At 42.7% G+C, this 22,058-nt stretch overlaps 1 protein-coding gene across 1 annotated transcript in view; it reads right to left on the bottom strand.

The window, feature by feature from the left end:
• The window catches only part of LOC132576675 (spermatogenesis-associated protein 7 homolog), a 130,011-nt gene that overhangs the window by 92,003 nt on the left and 15,950 nt on the right, over window positions 1-22,058 (bottom strand). The window contains exons 3-4 of the mRNA XM_060246080.1: window positions 15,444-15,536; window positions 9,767-9,814 (exon numbers count right to left, since the gene is read on the bottom strand). Coding sequence (XP_060102063.1) covers window positions 9,767-9,814; window positions 15,444-15,536 — 141 coding nt within the window. The remainder of the gene's footprint in view (window positions 1-9,766; window positions 9,815-15,443; window positions 15,537-22,058) is intronic.

The following is a 22,058-nucleotide window of genomic DNA, read 5'->3' as shown; positions in this document are numbered from 1 at the left end:
AAGCCAGCAGATCTTAAAGAAAATATGTATAAAATGATATACAGGTGGTATCTTACCCCAGATAGGTTGGCAAAGATATATCCTTCTTACTCTAATAAATGCTGGAAATGTTCTGAAGTTAAAGGCTCTTTGTTCCATATATGGTGGCAATGTAAAAAGGCCAGAAAATACTGGACGCAAGTCAACATCTGGATCCAAAAAATTTTGCAAATACAGGTGAAACATGTTCCAGAACTGTACCTTATAAACATTTGTAGACAAAACCTACCTACGACCAAGCTGAAATTATTGCTGTACATAGTTACAATTGCCAGAATTTTATACGCTAAATATTGGAAGGAAGACAGAATTCCTAATAGAGAAGAATTTATTACTAAACTTCTAGAAATAGCGGAATCAGATCTCTTGACTACCCGATTGCGAAGTGGTAATGTGCAGAAATGCCGGGAGGAATGGGATCCTATATACGAATGGGTTAAAAACAGAGGTTTTGATATAAAATAATTATATCAAGTTAATGTAGTGAGGGAGCAATGAATGTTTTACTCATAAGTGAAATCCTCTCCTTCTCCTGTGGGGGGGTACTTGTAGTAATGTAGTACTTGTAGTAATGTAGCAATGTAGAGGTTGTGTATGATTAGTGCTTGTATAGTTTGTAACATTGTGTACTGTTTGGTGTTTTACGTTTTAGCACTTTAGTGCTTTTGTGTATTGTTCTGTCTGTATTTCTTTTTTCTTTAATAAAATTTAAAAATTAAAAAAAAAAAAAAAGTGAGGTATTTGGGAATACATTTTACTAGCAGATGTAGTGCAATATTTGAGGATAACTATTCAAAGTTACTTAAAGAAATAGAGCAAGATATGGGTAAATGGCAATATCTCCAATTGTCCTTTATGGGTAGAACTGCAGCTCTGAAAATGACTATTCATCCTAAAATAATGTTTTTATTTCAAACTATCCCAATACAGTGAAATAAGACCTTTTTTCATTCACTGAATAAGTTAACAAGTGACTTTGTGTGGCAAGGAAAAAGAGCAAGAATAAAACGTAGATTGGTTCAAGACTCTAGAGGGGGACTATCACTACCCAATTGTAAACTTTATTATAAAGCAAACATACTTGTTTGGTTGAAAGAGTGGGCCAAATTAGAGAATAAAAGAATATTAGCAATTGAAGGTCACAATTTAAGAATTGGCTGACATGCATTTATATGGTATGGAATAGATGGTCACAAATATTTTTAAAATCATTTAATAAGAAAGTCATTAATTGTTATGTGGGAAAAATAAGAAGATCTGTGTATGATAGGATTCCGAATTGGGTGGCTCCCCTAGAGGCATTTACACAATCTCACCTATCGATACACGAAACACTGCTAACATACGGAGCCCTGTTGAATAAAGATGGGTCTATCAGAACAAGTACTCAATTAGTGGGCCAGAATATTATTCTAGATTGGTGGAGAATGGCCCAACTAAAATCTAGATATTATAAAGATAAAGAGAATGGCTTTTATTTGAAAGAAACCACCTTTGATAAACTCTTTCTAAAGACTGATGCCAAACAGATTAGTAAACTATAACGTTTTCTCCTTCAACTAGAAATGCAGGAAGAAGATCAAATCAGTCAGTCCTAAGGGAAATCAACCCAGACTGTTCTCTGGAAGGTCAGATGCTGAAGCTGAAGCTCAAATACTTTGGCCACCAAATGAGAAGAGAGCATGCCCTGGAGAAGATCCTCATGCTAGGAAAGACAGAAGGCAAAAGAAGGGGATGGCAAAAGATGAGATGGCTGAACAGTGTTACTGATGTAACAAACACAAATTTGAGCAGACTTCGGAGGATGGTGGAAGACAGGAGGGCCTGGCGTGACTTTGTCCATGGGGTCGCAAAGAGTCGGACTCAACTGAACAACAAAAAACCCATTGTTCCTTCATCCCCAAGCTCAGTCCTAAAGGCTCCAATGAGCCTGGTAAGAACTCATAGATAAGAGCACAAGAAGTACATAACATACACAACAGTTTTTAACTTAAATAACTTCTGATGTGATTTGACATATACAATATAATCTTATTCCTTCCCAGTCTCTTTTTAAAATCTCTCTCTCTCTCTCTCTGTGTGCATGTATATTAGTGTGAAATAAATGCTCATTCATATCTCATTCATTACTTACAGTCTGCACATCTTCCCTTCGGCTGTCTATTTCAACTGTGGGAAATATCTCTTATTCCCAATTGTACTCAGGCAAACATCATGTTACACACAAATCTATGTAAGGAAGTTTGACAACCATTGTTGCCCTGGCCTGGATAGCCCAGGCAACATCCAAGGAATACCAGGGTCATGACTTAGAGGCAGGCAATGGTAAATCATCTCTAAAACATCTCTTGCCTTAAAAACAAGTCTAGCTCACCATCGAGTGCTGCATAATGCTAAAAGAGCTAAAATGTATGGATGCCAAACATCTTAGCACCTCCTGGCTATACTACACAACTGCCATATGATAATTAAAATTACAGCCATTGTTTAACATGACAAGCAGCTTCAATTTATTTATTTATTTATTTATTATTCAGGCTTCTAGGCCGCCCTTCCCTGCAGGCAGGGAAACTTCTTTTCAAGACACAACTTGTAGTTTCAAGTGTACATTCAAGAAGTGTGTGAAGGGGCAAGCAGCTGGGCGGGAGTGCACAACTTCCCATCCATTCCTTCACTCCATACTCACACTTCCATTCCAAAACTGCTTTTCATGATTTAAAATGAGCACCAGGGCTTTGCTATATGTGGTTGCATGTTAACATATAGTTTGTACATGGAAGAGTAAAAATTTGTTACAGTATTTATTTACATACTTCTTTTATAGCTTGTCTTTCTCTCCAACAAGGACTCAAAGCAACTTACACCATTCTCCTTCATTTTATCATCACAACAACTCTGTGATATAGGCTAGGCTGAGAGTGTGTGACTGGTCCAAGAAAGCATCCATGGCAGGGTGGCCATTCAAACCTGGTTCTCTCAGATCTAGTTTGGTGGCAGGCAATCCAAGCTGTCAATGGTAAAATCAGCTGATGGTTAGTAGGATCTTTCTCTACCTCTGTTAACCTCCCTCCTTCCTTTTCCAGCACCTCAGATATTGTCACAGCAGTATGTACTTATCACTGAGGAAATTTATATGCCACCTCTCCAGATACCTCCTCAAAGCAGTTTACAACAAAGAGAATAAAGCAGCACTATTAAAATGTAATCAATTTTAAAAAACCAAGCCATTAACAAGCTGGCAACTTTAAAACAAGTCAATGCCATTAAAATGAGCCAGGGCACAAAACCAGCATAAAAGACATACAACATATCCTAAAATGATAGGTCCAAAGCAGACCATAGCATGTTTGAAAGATAAAAACCATTAATTAAGCTGCCTTGAGCCAATGTCAGTCACATAGCTCTGCTCCATGGCCTACAAGGCAACCAGGGAGGAGTAGGCTTCCCAACCCTCCCGCCCTGGCGGGGGACCACAGGATTTCCAGCCTCTTCCCCCGCTCCCCCAAAAAATGGAAGCGGGGAAGGGGGGGAAATGGCTGCACTGCGAGACCCCCGAGCCGGTGTTGGAGCCTGGCGCCAGGAGAGGCTTTGCTGCGTCAGGCGAGGCGTGCCTGGGGGTCCGCACATAAGAACATAAGAGAAGCCATGTTAGATCAGGCCAATGGCCCATCCAGTCCAACATTCTGTGTCACACAGCGGCCAAATATATATATATACACACACACACACACTGCGGCTAATAGCCACTGATGGACCTCTGCTCCATATTTTTATCTAACCCCCTCTTGAAGGTGGCCATGCTTGTGGCCGCCACCACCTCCTGTGGCAGTGAATTCGACATGTTAATCACCCTTTGGGTGAAGAAGTACTTCCTTTTATCCATTTTAACCTGTCTGCTCAGCAATTTCATCGAATGCCCACGAGTTCTTGTATTGTGAGAAAGGGAGAAAAGTACTTCTTTCTCTATTTTCTCCATCCCATGCATTATCTTGTAAACCTCTATCATGTCACCCCTCAGTCGACGTTTCTCCAAGCTAAAGAGCACTAAGCGTTTCAACCTTTCTTCATAGGGAAGGTGTTCCAGCCCTTTAATCATTCGAGTTGCCCTTTTCTGAACTTTCTCCAATGCTATAATATCCTTTTTGAGGTGCAGCGACCAGAACTGCACACAGTACTCCAAATGAGACCGCACCATCGATTTATAGAGGGGCATTATGATACTGGCTGATTTGTTTTCAATTCCCTTCCTAATAATTCCCAGCATGGCGTTGGCCTTTTTTATTGCAAACGCACACTGTCTTGACATTTTCAGTGAATTATCTACCATGACCCCAAGATCTCTCTCATGGTCAGTCTCTGCCAGTTCACACCCCATCAACTTGTATTTGTAGCTGGGATTCTTGGCCCCAATGTGCATTACTTTGCATTTGGCCACATTGAACCGCATCTGCCACGTTGACGCCCACTCACCCAGCCTCAACAGATCCCTTTGGAGTTCCTCACAATCCTCTCTGGTTCTCACCATCCTGAACAATTTAGTGTCATCCGCAAATTTGGCCACTTCACTGCTCACTCCCAACTCTAAATCATTTATGAACAAGTTAAAGAGCATGGGACCCAGTACCGAGCCCTGCGGCACCCCACTGCTTACTGTCCTCCACTGCGAAGACTGCCCATTTATACTCACTCTCTGCTTCCTATTACTCAGCCAGTTTTTGATCCACAAGAGGACCTGTCCTTTTACTCCATTACTCTCAAGCTTTCCAAGGAGCCTTTGATGAGGAACTTTATCAAAAGCTTTCTGGAAGTCAAGGTAAACAACATCTATCGGGTCTCCTTTGTCCACATGTTTGTTCACCCCCTCAAAGAAATGTAACAGGTTAGTGAGGCAAGATCTTCCCCTACAGAACCCATGCTGAGTCTTCCTCAATAACCCGTGTTCATCAATGTGCCTACTCATTCTGTCCTTGATAATGGTTTCTACCAACTTTCCCGGTATTGAAGTCAGACTGACTGGCCTGTAATTTCCCAGGTCTTCTCTGGAACCCTTTTTAAAGATGGGACATTTGCTACCTTTCAGTCCTCAGGAACAGAGGCAGATTTCAATGAAAGATTACAGATTTTTGTTAGAAGTTCCACAAGTTTAACTTTGAGTTCTTTCAGAACTCTCAGATGTATGCCATCCGGACCCGGTGACTTATTAGTTTTTAATTTGTCTATTAGTTGTAGGACCTCCTCTTTTGTCACCTCAATCTGACTCAGGTCTTTCAACACCCCTTCCAATATTAGTGGTTCTGGGGCGGGCAAACACCTCTCATCTTCCACGGTGAAGACAGAGGCAAAAAATTCATTCAGCTTCTCAGCCATTTCCCCATCCTCCTTCAGTAATCCTTTTACCCCATGGTCATCCAAGGGCCCCACTGCTTCCCTGGCTGGTTTCCTACTTCTAATACTTCTGGTTTCTACTTCTGGTTTCCTACTTCGCACTCGTGGCTGCTGCTGCTTCTCCAGACTTCAGTGCTGTAGCACCCGCACTGCCTCTGGGGGAAGGCTAAATGAGAAGCGCAGAGCCGCCTCTCCGCGCCCTCCTTGCGCCACGCAGAGACTCTCGCAGGAGCGTGTGCCTGAGCCCGGCAGCACCAAGCCCAAGCGGCCCCGGGTGGGAGATGGAGGAGAGAGTCCCAAGAGCGGTGCTGCCACCTGGGCCGGCGCGAGGTTGCTGCTCCCTTGGGCGGCTCTGCTGCGCGGCAGCTGCTTCTGGAGAGAAGCGCTGGGCCAAGAACTCGAGAAAGCGCCGGAGTGCTCCAAAGGTGGCCCTCGACCTTTCCTATAGGCTTAGCACGCCGAGCGCATCGTTCCCAGCTGGCCAACGACTCCCAGCCCAGGTAGTTGAACCACACGCAGCTGACTGGGCCTCAGGCCGCTCCCTGCTCTCTGGGGGTGGGGGTTGCCCCTGGAAGGCTCTTTGGAGCAAAGCTGCTCCAGGAACAGGAGGGCTGTGTGTGGGGAGGCAGGCGCATGCTCCGTGTGGCACGTCGCATCCCGGGACATGTCGGCGGTGCTTGGGGTGACGGTGCTGCTGTCAGTCGGTGCCGTGGCCGGCATTCACATCCAGCAGAGCCGTCTCAGAGAGGCAAGTGGAGGCCCCTGCCCCGTTAGCAGGAAGGTGCCAGCGGAGGCCAAGCTGCACCCCACCCCCCACTCCCGTCACGAGTGCAGGGTCGTGCAGCATTTGACCTTTGGAGTTCAATTATGCTTGTCACAGCCTTTATCTTGGCTCCACCCCTAATGTCTCCTGGCTCCCCTCCAAAGTCTCCTGGCTCCACCCCCAAAGTCCCCAGATATTTCTTGAATTGGACTTGGCAACCCTAGGGAGGAGGTGCAGGAGCAGGTAGAAGAAGAGGAGGGGAAAGAGGCAGGGAAGGTTGTTTTCTAGCTCAGAAATACAGCCCATGCCAGAGAAGAATTGAGACTGCAAGTTGAGTGTTGCATGCTTCTGAAACTTGTATTCCAAGCATCTTGCTAAGGCCCACTTCAAACAGGAATTCCCCTTCCGATTCCAGTGGTCACATAGGGGGATGCATAAATCTTTGCAAGGTTTAAAGATCCAGTCTTGGATATGTTGGAAATTAAGTTGCTTAAAAGCAGCCCATCTGAAGAGCTGCTATTGAGTTTCCTTTTACACATGTTGTAATAACCCTAAGCATGTGATCAATACAAGTCAGTCACACTTTTTTGGAAGCACAGATTAGTGCCTTTGCCATGCATACCTAGCATATACGCCCATTTATTTGTTTGTAGCAATGGTTGCCCGTTATCTAGAACCTGTGTGGTGCAGAAATACAGGTGCTCCATAGGAATGATCACCTGTGGTGTAAAATATGAGGGTGGGGAGCGGTTATACACCCTTTCCAAGAAGTGCCCCTCAGCACTGTTAGCCTTGAAAAGGGATGTGGGAGTTTCACCACAGGCTAAAATGCGATTGGAATACACCCTGCCTAATCAGAGACTGAATCATACATACATTTTAAAGCTTTTTAATTATCACTCAAGAATCTTCCCTGCTACAGTGAACTTGCTTCCATTCAACACTTTTGGTTTTCTCATTTTAAGAGTCACTGCATGCCTCCCAGCTCATGTAGGACAAGGAATTCCTAGACTTATAACCTTAGATGCTGGCTCATATTGCCCTGTCACTAAACTCTGATGCCATTTTATGATGCACAATCCTACCCTTCTCCTTTAACTGCTCACCTGGCTCACTGCTCCATTTACTTTAATACCAAGTATTATTGTCAATTTTACCTTGCTTGCAAAGCCACCATTTTGGACAATTTCACCTCCAGAATACTTTATGAGCTTCTCTTTTTTTGGAGGAGAGGGTAATAGACATGCTACAATGTGTTCCAGTACAGCTGCCCAGGAGGGGCCTTTTAAACAAACCTCAGAAATATTTGGGATTGAGTTTGTGGAGGTAGCCAGGCAGCAGACAGTCAGTTAATGAATAAGTTACTAGATGATTGCTGGAATGGAATGAAACAAAGTGCCAATTTGGCTTTTTAATGATATGATATAGAGAAAATAGATAGAAATAACTTTTTATTTCTTTTGAAATACAAAGGAATCAGGCCAAAAGAAAATACCACTTCACATAGCACATATTTAATTTAAGAAATTTCCTCCCTTGATGGCTAAATAAATCCTCCACGTTGAGAGAAAATGTGACACTGAAGAGTGATAGTTGGGGGACAACAGAGGGGGTGACTATTGCCCTATGTTTGGCATTCCTGTAGTCATGAGGCTAGCTGCTGTGAAAAACAAAATTCACAAAAGTTTGATCTAATCTGGCAGGGATATTCTCATTTTTTAATAGAACCTTTTGGGAGGGATGATGAGTGTGAATGGATGTGTATTGGGGTGTTTTTACATTCAGTTTGATCCAGAGTTTTAGAATCTTCAAATTGCCTGCCACTGTTCCATTTTAATTATTTTCCTTTTACATTCAAGCATTTCAGTTGGGGGCGGGGTGTCTCTGATCAAAGGGCAGCCGAAATACCAGTGCTTAGTTAAATGTATACGATTGCTTGGAAATCGTGTCAACACTGCAAAAACAATACAAATTTAAATCACTAGATGAGACAAGCAATGATATGTAAAAATTTCAAGTGCTGTCAGTTCTCATGCAAATTTCTGCACCTTGTGGTGGCTTTGGGGGGGCGTCTTTTAAAACTTTTGCAATACAAGTTTGAAATGCCTGTAGAGAAAAGACCAGACCAAAACTAGTCTTGAGAAAAATGCTTTTATGACGTCGTCGAAACCCATCTCACTGAAACAAAGCCTTGAAGGGCTGTCATATAGAGGATGGTGTGGTATTGTTTTTTGTGGCCCCGGAAGGTAGGACCAGAACTAATGGGTTGAAATTAAATCAAAAGAGTTTCCGGCTCAACATTCCTGACCGTTAGAGCAATTCCTCAGTGGAACAGGCTTCCTCGGGAGGTGGTGGGCTCTCCTTCCTTGGAGGTTTTTAAACAGACTAGATGGCCATCTGACAGCAATGAAGATCCTGTGAATTTAGGGGGAAGTGTTTGTGAGTTTCCTGCATTGTGCAGGGCGTTGGACTAGATGACCCTAGAGGTCCCTTCCAACTCTATTATTCTATGTTCTGTGATCTTCTATGATCTAAATGTAAATGTCTCGGGAAGCAATGATGCAAAACAATTATGAGAACGTTATGTAATGTAAAAGGTGAGTTTACAATATGGAGATAGAGTCACAAACTGCCAGTGTAAAAACACCCTTGGAAGAGAAAGTCAGTGCTACTGCTTCTGTGATTTCCTCTTCTTTGCCAAATTGTGGTGATTTATTCCCCTGTCTTTCCCCTCCCTGTTTCATCCAATGCTGAAAAGAACTGAGTTCAGAATCAGGTATTCTTCCTCCCTCTGCTTTGTATTTCCCCCTACCCCCTTCTGTTAATAGTAGCCAGAAATGCACTTTTATACAGGGAGAGGTTAAAAGAGTGGGCAATGCTTCACAGAGAATACTTCATAGTTTGACATGCAAATCACAGGAAGGAATAAATTCAACGGTATATCCAACTTCATGTCCCATCATCAACTGATTAACCCTCCTCCAAGTACATTCAAGAATACTTTAAAACTTTCACACATATTTGTTAATAGTAGGGCAGTGGCTCAAAAGAGTTTGTAAGAGACGAGTGTGAAATCAGTCTTATCCTCTGTGTAATCCTCAATTTTCCACACTGAAAGGTCAGCATATCAAAATAAATCAGTTTCAGCCTATAGGTGGCATTAGGATGCAAAGTAACACTCCTCTCTTTGGCTTACAGTGGGTTGTCGTCTCCAACTGAAAATTGCTGAGTGTTCATCCTTTGGCAATCTGCATACTGTTGTTGCCTGCTTTAGGGCTAATGTTTATTGCCAGGACTAGGAATCAAATCCAAATTTGTGTGAAGAGAGTTTTAGCAATCACATGAAAAAGTCCTAGAATCAGTGATTTAATGCTTACACAGTAGTCATGGTTGTGGAGTAGCAGATAGGTGATTTTCCTCTTAGTGTTATGTGGTGTGGTGTGCAAAAAATACCATTGTTTTTCTGTATGGTATGTGCCAAACAAGGAGGGAGAGAAAGATATATCATCCAAACAAAATATCTACAGATGAAATAAAGTGAAGCCAGGCATTATTTGAAGGCAAAACAGTGGCACTTACATTTGACGCTCATGGTCAAACTCTTTGGAGCAGACGAATCAACAGCAGCTGAATTAGAAAAAAAAATAAATCTGTATTTCTCAGTATTGCATCTTCAAATCCCCACCTGTTTTACGAGAAAGATGGGCTAAAAATCGAATAAAATAAATAAAAAATAAATTATAGAAAAAAGCAATAAACAGCCCACTCATCCCTGATAGCAAACTGAGGCTACTGAAACTCTGGATTTATTTAAACACTGGCTATTAAGTAACCTACTTATGATACATTGATAGATGTATGCTATATATACTGCTTTTTGAGTCAATGCTTAGGCAGGGGTTAGGCTTCCCAATCCCCAGGTCCCAGTGGGGGATCCCCCATTTTTACAGGCTTCTCCCCGCCCCCAGCCAGCTGGCCGGTGGGGGAAGCCCTGCCCCCCACAATCACCATGTAGTTTTAGAGCTCCTGCAGGTCCGCTTTTAAAATATGTGCCTTTAAAGCAGGAAACAGGAAGGGCTTCGGAGAACGGCCCCTCCCTTTGTTTTGCTTTCGTTTTCAGATCAAGTAAAGTTCTGCAGGAACAAAACCCAGTAAGTATTTGTGTGTGAGAGAGAGGGAGGGGGCAGGGGATTCCCTGGTTTGGAGGCCCTCCCCCTGCTTTAGAAAGCGGGGGGGGGAGGGAAATGTCTACTGGGCACTCTATTATTCCCTATGGAGAACTATTCCCATAGGGAATAATGGGGAATTGATCCACGGGTATTGGGGGCTCTGGGGGGGGCTATGTTTTGAGGTAGAGGCACCAAATTTTAGTATAGCATCTAGTGCCTCTCCCCAAAATACCCCCCAAGTTTCAAAACGATTGGACCAGGGGGTCCAATTCTATGAGCCCCAAAAGATGGTGCCCCTATCCTTCATTATTTCCTATGGAAGAAAGGCAATTAAAAAGGGGTGCTGTCCCTTTAAATGTGATGGACAGAACTCCCTTGGAGTTCAATTATGCTTGTCACACCCTTGTTCCTGGCTCCACCCCCAATGTCTCCTGACTCCACCCCCAAAGTCTCCTGGCTCCGCCCCCAAAGTCCCCAGATATTTCTTGAATTGGACTTGGCAACCCTAGCAGGGGTGTCAAACTCATTTGTTATGAGGGTCAGATCTGACACAAATGAGACCTGGCCTGGCCGTGTCAGGTTGGGCCATGTGTGTATCTATTTATGGTTAGGTAGCACAAATATAAACTTTTTTAAGGACACAGACAAATATGACTAAATATGTTTTTTTTAAGCTTAAAACATCAGCACTTGGTGGTCTTAAAGGTGCTTTCTTTGTATTTCTCCCATGGGATCCAGAAAACTGGGCAAAGGAAGTTCTGGGTCTTTCCCTCCCTCCCCAGGGGACCAGGACAGAGGGGAGCCTCAACCAATGGAGAAAATTGAGGTTTTGCTCTGTAGCTCCTGTGCGATTGAGCAAGCCTTGCAAAGCAAGTTGAGATGCAGAAGGAAGCAAGAGAGAGGGAGAAGGAAGCAGACAAGAGCCAGTTGCTCAGGGGCCTGAGGGGAGCCCTTGAGGGGCCTGATTCGGCCCCTAGGTCACATGTTTGACACCCCTGGATTAGATTGTTATTAGTATTATTTATTAAATTTATATCCCTGTTTCTTTTCCCCACACAGGACTTGGGGAGGCTAACAGTGACATTTTCCAAAGTAACAGCCGCCCCACCTTCGGACTTCATCTGTCCCTGGCTCAAATTATTCCCCATCAGTTGCTGCTAAGGCTCATTTTGACTCGTTTCTTCTTCCAGTTACTCCCATGGCTTCCTGATTTTTTTAAAAAGATCAGGAAGCCATGGGGGGAAGGGGAATTGGAGGGAGATGCAAGTTTAAATGCACCCGTGCAGCAACTGGTGGGGAATCGATCATTTCAGCTGGTGAACGCAGAAGCCCAACTGCTACTACAGAAAAGGTCAGCATGTAAAATATACTTTTAAAAAACAATACAAAAGATACAATAAATGAATAAACTTTAAAAATATAAAATGATTTAAAATCTATCCCTATTAAAATCTATCCAATATCAAGTAAGATAGGATGTGTGGATGTGCAAATTCAAGTCATTAAGGCTGGTGAACATGTTTCCATTTCTCTGAATATTCAACAGTGCAATCCTAGGAGTACTTTCCTGGGAGTAAGTCCCACTGAATGGACCTTAGTAGAATTCAGAGTAGACCTGCTTATGATTGTTCTGTATTTGTTGTATATCAGTACAAAATTAAGTAGCAAAGTGGAAATATCAGTGAATTCTGAGTGATGGGGAGATAATAAGAGGATCTTTTGCCCATTATTCCCTTAGTAATTGTCAATGTAAACAATGACTGGGCATGTAGGAGTTCCTACAGCCTATGCTACGCAACATTGATCCAATGTAATACCGGTTCAAGGATGTGGTGTTTCCTACCTGTGTAAACAAATCCAAGACACAATTGTTAACACAGAAAAAAAACCTCTCAAATCAATATGTTTAGCAATAAGCTATTATATATGGGTTAAAGGATCAAACCCAGTTTTCCTTTCAGAATATAAAGTTTTCTGAAAGCAAACAATATCTCCCGTCTATGAAATTCCACTTTGACTGCTAAACAAACAGCAGATAGTATATCTGAACCTTAGTCAGTTCAAAGACTTTAGGTCAAGGTTTCATAGTTCCAGCCAAGTTACTACGGAAGCAATTGTAAGCAAGCCTACTCAGAAGTTAGTCCAGTTTTATTCAATGGGCTTATTCCCATGAATGTGCAATCTTAAACAGAGTCACATCCTTCTAAGTCCATTGACAACAATTTACTTAGAAGGGGATAGGTCAGTTTAAGATTGCATTATAATAATAAAATCCTGTGTCCAATTACCCAAGAGTAAGCCCCATTGAATACAGATTTACTTGTGAGGACACCCTCACTGCAGTAGTATCTGAGTTACCACTTAACTTCAATTGATTATTTAGCCTACAATTAGACTTACATGCATATTTGTTGCTTGCATGCCCGTTTCTCTTTTCCTTTTACTAGTACAGTAAAAGAAGCTGACCCATTGGGCACAGCTGTAAACATGGGCTGGGGAGAGCACTTCTCTTCCAAGCATATAAAATGTTTGCTTGGAACATATCATGCTTCAAGTTTCAAGAATTCAAGAATTTCTTGAAACTGCACCAACAGCAAGCAGCTGATTTAGCAGAGTTTGTGATAACTCAGGGCAGATGGTAAGGAGGCTTGAAAGCCACCAAGGCATCCTCCTCTCTGGCCCACGCTCAGCCTGCACTTCTACCATGTGGTGATTCAACCAGCATAGCTAGCTGGTGTTTTTTTTGGGGGGGGGGGGGGTTGGGGCAGAGCAGAGGAAAGGAATGGAAGAAAGGCCTTTTGTATGCCTAATCCCTGTGCAGACTCATGTGATCAAGAAAGCATATGTGAACTACAGTCTCTATAGATGAAGCAAAACACAATACCAGAGAAAAATCTTCAGATCTCACATAACAACAATGGTGTTACCCACTCAGGCCTAAGTATCTTATGACAGTGTGCTTGATGTGTGGTCCATGTCTGCATATGGACCAGGATGTCTCTTTCCATGTGGTTGGGGAAAAAAGGCACTGGGACATCAATCTGAGAGGTTTGTGCTATAGTCATGAACCATTTGGATCTAGTGGAGAAGTTTCCTCAACTATGGGAATAATTTCACTTCTCAGGTGTACTCTCACCTGACAAGTGGTATCCTGACACCTCCCTACCAGAAAGGAAACTTCCTGGCTACATCCAAGAAACTTGCAGAAATTACACAACTAGGGCTTTAGTACACATGTACTGAAGCTGAAAATATATGTTGGCCCTTTCAGACAAAATGGTGATTATGTGTAGTGTGTTCTTCCCATATATGTAAAACGTAATAACTGAAAGAAATACTTCACATGTATTAGTATTGCATCTAGGTTTTTATACCTGACTCTGATTGCACAGTTGAAATGTTTGAAAATGAATCCCAAGAAGTATTTTCTCCACTGAGCTTGGATCGAATATGTGAATTTTTTTGTCAGATGCAGCCATACATTGCAGTTTATAGTTAAGGAGGAACTTGCTGGATTTTCCTACAGTGATCAGTATCATTTCATGAGTAAAAGAAAATTGAAAATTGTGTTTGAACAAATGAGATATAATGCTTGAGTGCCCAGTGTGCGAAGAATTTGTCTCTTTAAATTTGAGCTTCAGTTCAAAGGAATGCAGTAGTCTCAAAGAATCCTCTAAAGGTCACATAATGTCCTTGAATTAGTTTCTTCATGTTCAGTTTGGCTCTTTTTTCAAGACATGGCAAGACAGAGCAAAGAGAGACAGAGACAAACAGAGCTCTACTTAGCCAAGACTGCAACAGGTGTGAATTATGGATGCCTCCCTCCTCATTACCCTCAGGTTGTCCAGATGCTGCTGCACATTTATGAGCATAACATTCCCACTTGGGAGAGACTGACTTCTTTAGCTTCTTCCGTAATCCTAGATGCTTCTTTGCTATGTGACTTAAAAGCAATGGGCCAAAGGTGGACAGAGGTCACCTCAAACAACTGTCAGAAAAGGGGCATGCTTGAATTATGGCAGAAAGAAAGAAAGAAAGAAAGAAAGAAAGAAAGAAAGAAAGAAAGAAAGAAAGAAAGAAAGAAAGAAAGAAAGGAAGAAAGAAAGGAAGAAAGGAAGAAGAAGAAGAAAGGAAGAAAGAAAGAAAGAAAGAAAGAAAGAAAGAAAGAAAGAAAGAAAGAAAGAAAGAAAGAAAGAAAGAAAGAAAGAAAGAAAGGAAGAAAGATGATAGATAGATAGAGAGAGAGATCTGGGGAGGTAGACCAAAGGGCAAACAGGTACACTCCAGCTTAGCTTTCTTATTTTGAAAACAGATGGTCTTTTTGTGCTGTGGCCTTTTGGCTCTAGCAGAAAGGCCCATTGTGCTGCAACCAGTGGGGCCAGGGACCGGGAGAAAGTGTGACACATCTCCTGCATAAGAGAGCCATGCGCTGTGGCCTATTTGGAGCTAGGCAGGCAGCATGGTGGAAATTGTCTTGAGAGAGCAAGAGCAAGGAAGGCCAGGAAGAAGACCAGATTATGCCAAGGCAAATAACAGCCATATTTGGCATAGACAATCACATGTTTCCTTAGTGGTGGTTTTGTGTAGCTCTTATTCATTTCAGTGGGGCTTTTACAGGAACATTTCCCAGAGGATTATGCCCAAGGTTATGTGCAATATTCTGATGGCTGTTTGGCTTTCCAGCAGCAGATTTCTGTGAACACTAGAGTCCTTGCACAACCAGAAACATTATAAAAAGACCATACTGGTAGCTTGCATTAAGCTAAACATTGTACCCCAACTTGCACTGCCACTTGTTCAAGACATTGTGCAAGTAATTACTGTTTACTGGTCTACTTTGCTTATATCTATAGAAATATTGCTTGCACAAGTGGAACTGTGCTAAGTGAGCTTCCATTTCCATTCACACATCACTGGATCCAACCCACAATTTAGAATTACATCTATATTGTAAATATAACACTCCACTACAAAATATGTCAACAATGCATTTGGTTTTGTGATTTCAAAAACAGTGTCTAAGCTAGTCTACAAATGTCAGCTAACAAACCACCCAGCCTCCAATCAAGCAAGACCTTTTCAGATACCTTTGGCAGATAGCAATTTTCTATAATGTGTTGCCATGTGATCTTCAACAATGTACTGACTTGACAGCTTGCAGGAAGAATTTGGAGAAAAAGCTAAGGAGAAAGCATGAATTTTAGTCAACAGGATTAAAAAAAAAACGTATCTTGTACGTACAAGCCCCAAATTAGGACTCCTTTTCTTGCATTTTCTGTATTAGAAACCAGCCACAAAATAAAAGTGTTCATTTAAGGTGGCCTCTTTCTCTTTGATTATTCTGTCATTATGATTTGCAATAAATAATGTATGAGCATTGCTTATGTATTCTCATTAAATTGCCATTTCTTTATGTATTGTGTGCCATTATATTATATTGGGCAAATATGATGTTTAATTTCCAATAAAATCTTCAAATGGAAATATTTAAATTAATGAACCAAAGTAATAAAGCAGAACTATATATGCATACACCTGTTTCATTACAAACACAAATACTGATCTAGATTATAGCTATACACAGAGAACACAAGAGTTTGCAGGCAACATGAATAAATAGACCAATGGGATCACTTGCCTGTCCTATACTTGGCTGTCCTATACATTTGCCACAGTGCTGGCACACAGGCTACACATATGCAAATTATATACAATCTAGAAATCTAAGCAGCAGAGACTATCACAGGAACAGAACCTATGTGCATGCAGTTAGCGCATGCATAGGCTTTGTACCAATGTTTGGCCAATTATATGCCTAGGCAGATGGTAGTGCCAGGGGGTTCAATATCACTCAGTAAACAAACTGCCCGCTCATGTTTATATCACACATACAAGACTATTGGTTTCATTGTTTTTCAGAAATCTTACAGTACTAAGAGTGCACATGTATAGACAAGCCCTGATCTAGATGGCCCAGGCTAGCCTGATCTTATCAGATCTCAGAACCTAAGTTGGGTCTGCCTTGGTTAGTATTTGAATGAGAGACCACCAAAGAAGCCCAGGGGTGCTATGCAGAGGAAGGCAATGGCAAACCAGCTCTGTTAGTTTCTTGGCTTGAAAACTGTTGGCTGCAACTTAATGGCACTTTACACACTAGGGATAGGCCTGAAACAGGAAAATGTGTTTTGGTTTGTGGTTTGTGGCTGAACCACATACCAGACCCTGAACCAAACTGGGAGGCTGGTTTATGAACAGAACTGGTTTGTGCAGTTTGCAGCCCTGCAAAGTACATTGAAAAGGACTGCAGTCCCTTTAAACAGGGTTTTCAGAAAACCCAAAAAACTGAGCTGCTCAGCTGTTTAGGACTGTCTTCTGCAGTCCCTTTAAAATTTAAAGAAACTGCAAAACAGCATGAAAAACAGCTATGTGGCAGGGAGGTTCTCCCGCTGTGCAGCTGTTTAGGGCTATAATACCTTTACACTTTAAAAGGACTGCCGAAGACACTCCAAAAAAAGTAGCCAGCAAAAAGGGGAAGAAATCCCCTGGGTAGAGACTTCCTTTCCACCTTTCTTCTGTCCTCAGTGAGCCACAGCCAGCAGAATGGAATGGAATCTCCCAAAAAGTGACTCCCCGCCCCCCTTTCCATTTAAACTCTCCTTTCTGCTTCCTGCAGCTTTTCATGGGAAGCAGAAAGCAGGGCCATTTAAACATTTTTATGCTCCCAACACCCAGCCACTCAGCTGTTTCTCATGAAGAGCAGAAAGTGCTTTCTGCTCTTCACATGCTGTCATGAACCACTGTGAATTTTGCCTAAATTCATGATAGTTTGTCCTGGTTCTTCAGATCAAACTTTAGTTCATCAGCTGATTCATGCCCATCCCTATTCCACGCACATGAATAGGCATGGACAGATTAAAAGATCTGAAATCTGGAATGCTTTCTGAGCTTACCTTTGCTTTTCCAGGTACTAAGACATCATGCAACAAAGTAATAACAACAACATAAGAACATAAGAGAAGCCATGTTAGATCAGGCCAATGGCCCATCCAGTCCAACACTCTGTGTCACACAGTGGCCAAATATATGTGTGTGTACACACACACACACACACACACACACTCTGTGGCTAATAGCCACTGATGGACCTCTGCTCCATATTTTTATCTAAACCCCTCGTGAAGGTGGCCATGCTTGTGGCCACCACCACCTCCTGTGGCAGTGAATTCCATATGTTAATCACCCTTTGGATGAAGAAGTACTTCCTTTTATCCGTTTTAACCTGTCTGCTCAGCAATTTCATCGAATGCCCACGAGTTCTTATATTGTGAGAAAGGGAGAAAAGTACTTCTTTCCGTACCTTCTCTATCCCATGCATTATCTTGTAAACCTCTATCATGTCACCCCGCAGTCGACGTTTCTCCAAGCTAAAGAGTCCCAAGTGTTTCAACCTTTCTTCATAGGGAAAGTGTTCCAGCCCTTTAATCATTCTAGTTGCCCTTCTCTGGACTTTCTCCAATGCTATAATATCCTTTTTGAGGTGCGGCGACCAGAACTGCACACAGTACTCCAAATGAGACCACACCATCACTTTATACAGGGGCATTATGATACTGGCTGATTTGTTTTCAATTCCCTTCCTAATAATTCCCAGCATGGCATTGGCCTTTTTTATTGCAAACGCACTCTGTCTTGACATTTTCAGTGAGTTATCTACCATGACCCCAAGATCTCTCTCTTGGTCAGTCTTTGCCAGTTCACATCCCATCAACTTGTATTTGTAGCTGGGATTCTTGGCCCCAATGTGCATTACTTTGCACTTGGCCACATTGAACTGCATCTGCCACGTTGACGCCCACTCACCCAGCCTCAACAGATCCCTTTGGAGTTCCTCACAATTATTTATTTATTTATTTGTTCAATTTATATCCCACCCTACCCCACCAAGGCGGGCTCAGGGCGGCTTACAATACAAAATGCTAACAGTAAGTCAGTTTAAAATACATTAATGATTATACAATAAAATACATTAAAAATACATAAAACAATCCTCTCTGGTTCTCACCACCCTGAACAATTTAGTGTCATCTGCAAACTTGGCCACTTCACTGCTCACTTCCAGCCCTGCTGTGTACAGAAAATTGTGGATGGGGAGAAAGTTTTGGGGTCAATTGCCAGAAAAGTAAGGGGCAAGGCTGGGGCTTCCTTATTTATCACTCTGCTGTTACTTTTTTCAACTGTACACCATACAAGAATGTGAATGGAAGTAGGCAAAGAGTTGCAGCCACCATACTTAATTGCTGGGGGCTTCTCTTTCTTCATTCAACTGGAAACCATCTTGTTTTTCCAGATGTCAGCTTTTACCAACATGAGGGAGGGCGGATGGCACAGTGGCAGAGCCTCTGCTTTGTATGCAGAAGTTCCAAGCTTCAATCCCCAGATTCTCCACTTAAAAGATCAGGTGGTAGGCAACGTTCCCTCTAAGCCATGTCATCTTGTGAGCAGAAATTCTGCTTTGTGAGCTAAAAGATGCACTACCCTTAAAGTTGTGAGTGGGCCTACATTTTTAATATATATTTTTAAATTTCAGTTCACAAACATACAAACTTGAAATATAAACTGCTATTTGTATTAGAAATCATATATGAAACTCATCACTGATGTTAGGAAGGAAGGAAGGAAGGAAGGAAGGAAGGAAGGAAGGAAGGAAGGAAGGAAGGAAGGAAGGAAGGAAGGAAGGAAGGAAGGAAGGAAGGAAGGAAGGAAGGAAGGAAGGAGGAGGTGGATGTGGCAAATCGGTCCCTTCCTATGCAACTCAATGAGGATTCTGAAGAGCCCTCTTGTCTTCTTGCCTGTGCTGGAAAGGTGGTGCAAGATGCAAGTTGGTGGCTCACAACTCAGCATAGGCAGGAAGGCAGGAGGACTCTTCAAAATCCTCAGGGAGTTGCATAAGAACATAAGAGAAGCCATGTTGGATCAGGCCAATGGCCCATCCAGTCCAACACTCTGTGTCACACAGTGGCCAATATATATATATATATATATACACACACACGCATATTGTGGCTAATAGCCACTGATGGACCTCTGTTCCATATTTTAACCTAACCCCCACTTGAAGCTGGCTATGCGTGTAGCTGCCACCACCTCCTGTGGTGCACCAACTATAGGAAGCCGCCACCAACTCATGTAGTTGCACCAACTATAGGAAGGACTGCATTCCTAGCAAAAGTCTGTCTGTAAGCCCTGAACCTCCTTTCCTACCATCTATGGACTGTGTTCACTCTGGCCCAGTGCCAGGCATATAGGACTCCTAGCTGTAAGGGGCTTGTGTTATGGACTTATGCCACTACAAGCACAAGCAAACTACTTCTATGGACATTCAGAGGTAAGCAGAAAACACTGGGTATAAGAATTAACTCTACATGGACATGTTACCAGTGTGAACCCAGACAGCAAGCTTCCAGGACAGGCTATAATGGATCCCTTGCCTGTTCCTGCTATTGGTGTGGCCGTGTTCATTTCTCCTGCAAAGAGGGACTCCAGATCATGCTTCACCACAAAGCTGCCAAGCCCTGCAGACTTCAACCGTGTTCCTGTCATTGGAAAAACAGTGTCAAGAGCAGCTTAAGAACATAAGAGAAGCCATGTTGGATCAGGCCAATGGCCCTTCCAGTCCAACATTCTGTGTCACACAGTGGCCAAAGTGACTTGCTGTCATGCCTTCACACTTAACATAAGACTGTTCCTGTCAATCATTTAGGAGATCACTGAACACAAAGAAGCCCGAGAAAGAAATCATTGCCAAGAAATCCTGTCACACAGACCATCCCCATTGTGTTTGCTATGGTGGAGAAGACTGACCAAGAGAGAGATCTTGGGGTCATGGTAGATAACTCACTGAAAATGTCGAGACAGTGTGCGACTTCAATAAAAAAAGCCAACACCATGCTGGGAATTATTAGGAAGGGAATTGAAAACAAATCAGCCAGTATCATAATACCCCTGTGTAAATTGATGGTGCAGCCCCATTTGGAGAACTGTGTACAATTCTGATCACCGCACTTCAAAAAAGATATTATAGCTTTAGAAAAAAGTGCAGAAAAGAGCAACTAGAATGGTTAAAGGGTTGGAACACTTTCTCTATGAAGAAAAGTTAAAACGCTTGGGGCTCTTTAACTTGGAGAAGCACCGACTGAGGGGTGACATGATTGAGGTTTACAAGATTATGCATGGGATAGAGAAGGTACGGAAAGAAGTAGTTTTCTCCCTTTCTCACAATATGAGAACTCATGGGCACTCCATGAAATTGCTGAGGAGTCAGGTTAGAATGGATAAAAGGAAATACTTCTTCACCCAAAGGGTGATTCGCAGTCTTCGCAGTGGAGGACGGTAAGCAGTGGGGTGCCGCAGGGCTCGGTACTGGGTCCCATGCTCCTTAACTTGTTCATAAATGATTTAGAGTTGGGAGTGAGCAGTGAAGTGGCCAAGTTTGCGGATGACACTAAATTGTTCAGGGTGGTGAGAACCAGAGAGGATTGTGAGGAACTCCTAAGGGATCTGTTGAGGCTGGGTGAGTGGGCATCAATGTGGCAGATGCGGTTCAATGTGGCAAAGTGCAAAGTAATGCACATTGGGGCCAAGAATCCCAGCTACAAATACAAGTTGATGGGGTGTGAACTGGCAGAGACTGACCAAGAGAGAGATCTTGGGGTCGTGGTAGATAACTCACTGAAAATGTCAAGACAGTGTGCGTTTGCAATAAAAAAGGCCAACGCCATGCTGGGAATTATTAGGAAGAGAATTGAAAACAAATCAGCCAGTATCATAATGCCCCTGTATAAAGTGATGGTGCGGTCTCATTTGGAGTACTGTGTGTAATTATGGTCGCCGCACCTCAAAAAGGACATTCTAGCATTGGAGAAAGTCCAGAAAAGGGCAACTAGAATGATTAAAGGGCTGGAACACTTTCCCTATGAAGAAAGGTTGAAACGCTTGGGACTCTTTAGCTTGGAGAAACGTCGACTGCGGGGTGACATGATAGAGGTTTACAAGATAATGCATAGGATGGAGAAAGTAGAGAAAGAAGTACTTTTCTCCCTTTCTCACAATACAAGAACTAGTGGGCATTCGATGAAATTGCTGAGCAGACGGGTTAAAACGGATAAAAGGAAGTACTTCTTCACCCAAAGGGTGATTAACATGTGGAATTCACTGCCACAGGAGGTGGCGGCGGCCACAAGCATAGCCACCTTCAAGAGGGGTTTAGATAAAAATATGGAGCAGAGGTCCATCAGTGGCTATTAGCCACAGTGTGTGTGTGTGTGTGTATATATATATATATATATATAAGTTTTTTTGCCACTGTGTGACACAGAGTGTTGAGCTGGATGGGCCATTGGCCTGATCTAACATGGCTTCTCTTATGTTCTTTTGTTCTTATGTGATTAACTCATGGAATTAACTGCCACAGGAAGTGGTGGTGGCTACAAGCATATTCAGCTTCAAGAGGGGATTGGATAAACATATGGAGCAGAGGTCCATCAGTGGCTTTTAGCCACAGCGTATTGTTGGAACTCTGTCTGGGGCAAGTGATGCTCAGTTTTCTTGGTGCTTGGGAGGGGCAACAGTGTGAAGGCTTCTAGTGTCCTCGCCCCACTGATTGACCTCTTGATGGCGCCTGTTTTTTTTGGGGGGGGAGCACT

The sequence above is a fragment of the Heteronotia binoei genome, chromosome 1 (assembly GCF_032191835.1).
Source record: "Heteronotia binoei isolate CCM8104 ecotype False Entrance Well chromosome 1, APGP_CSIRO_Hbin_v1, whole genome shotgun sequence".
NCBI lineage: Eukaryota > Metazoa > Chordata > Lepidosauria > Squamata > Gekkonidae > Heteronotia > Heteronotia binoei.
This window is presented reverse-complemented; position numbering and strand designations above follow the sequence as displayed.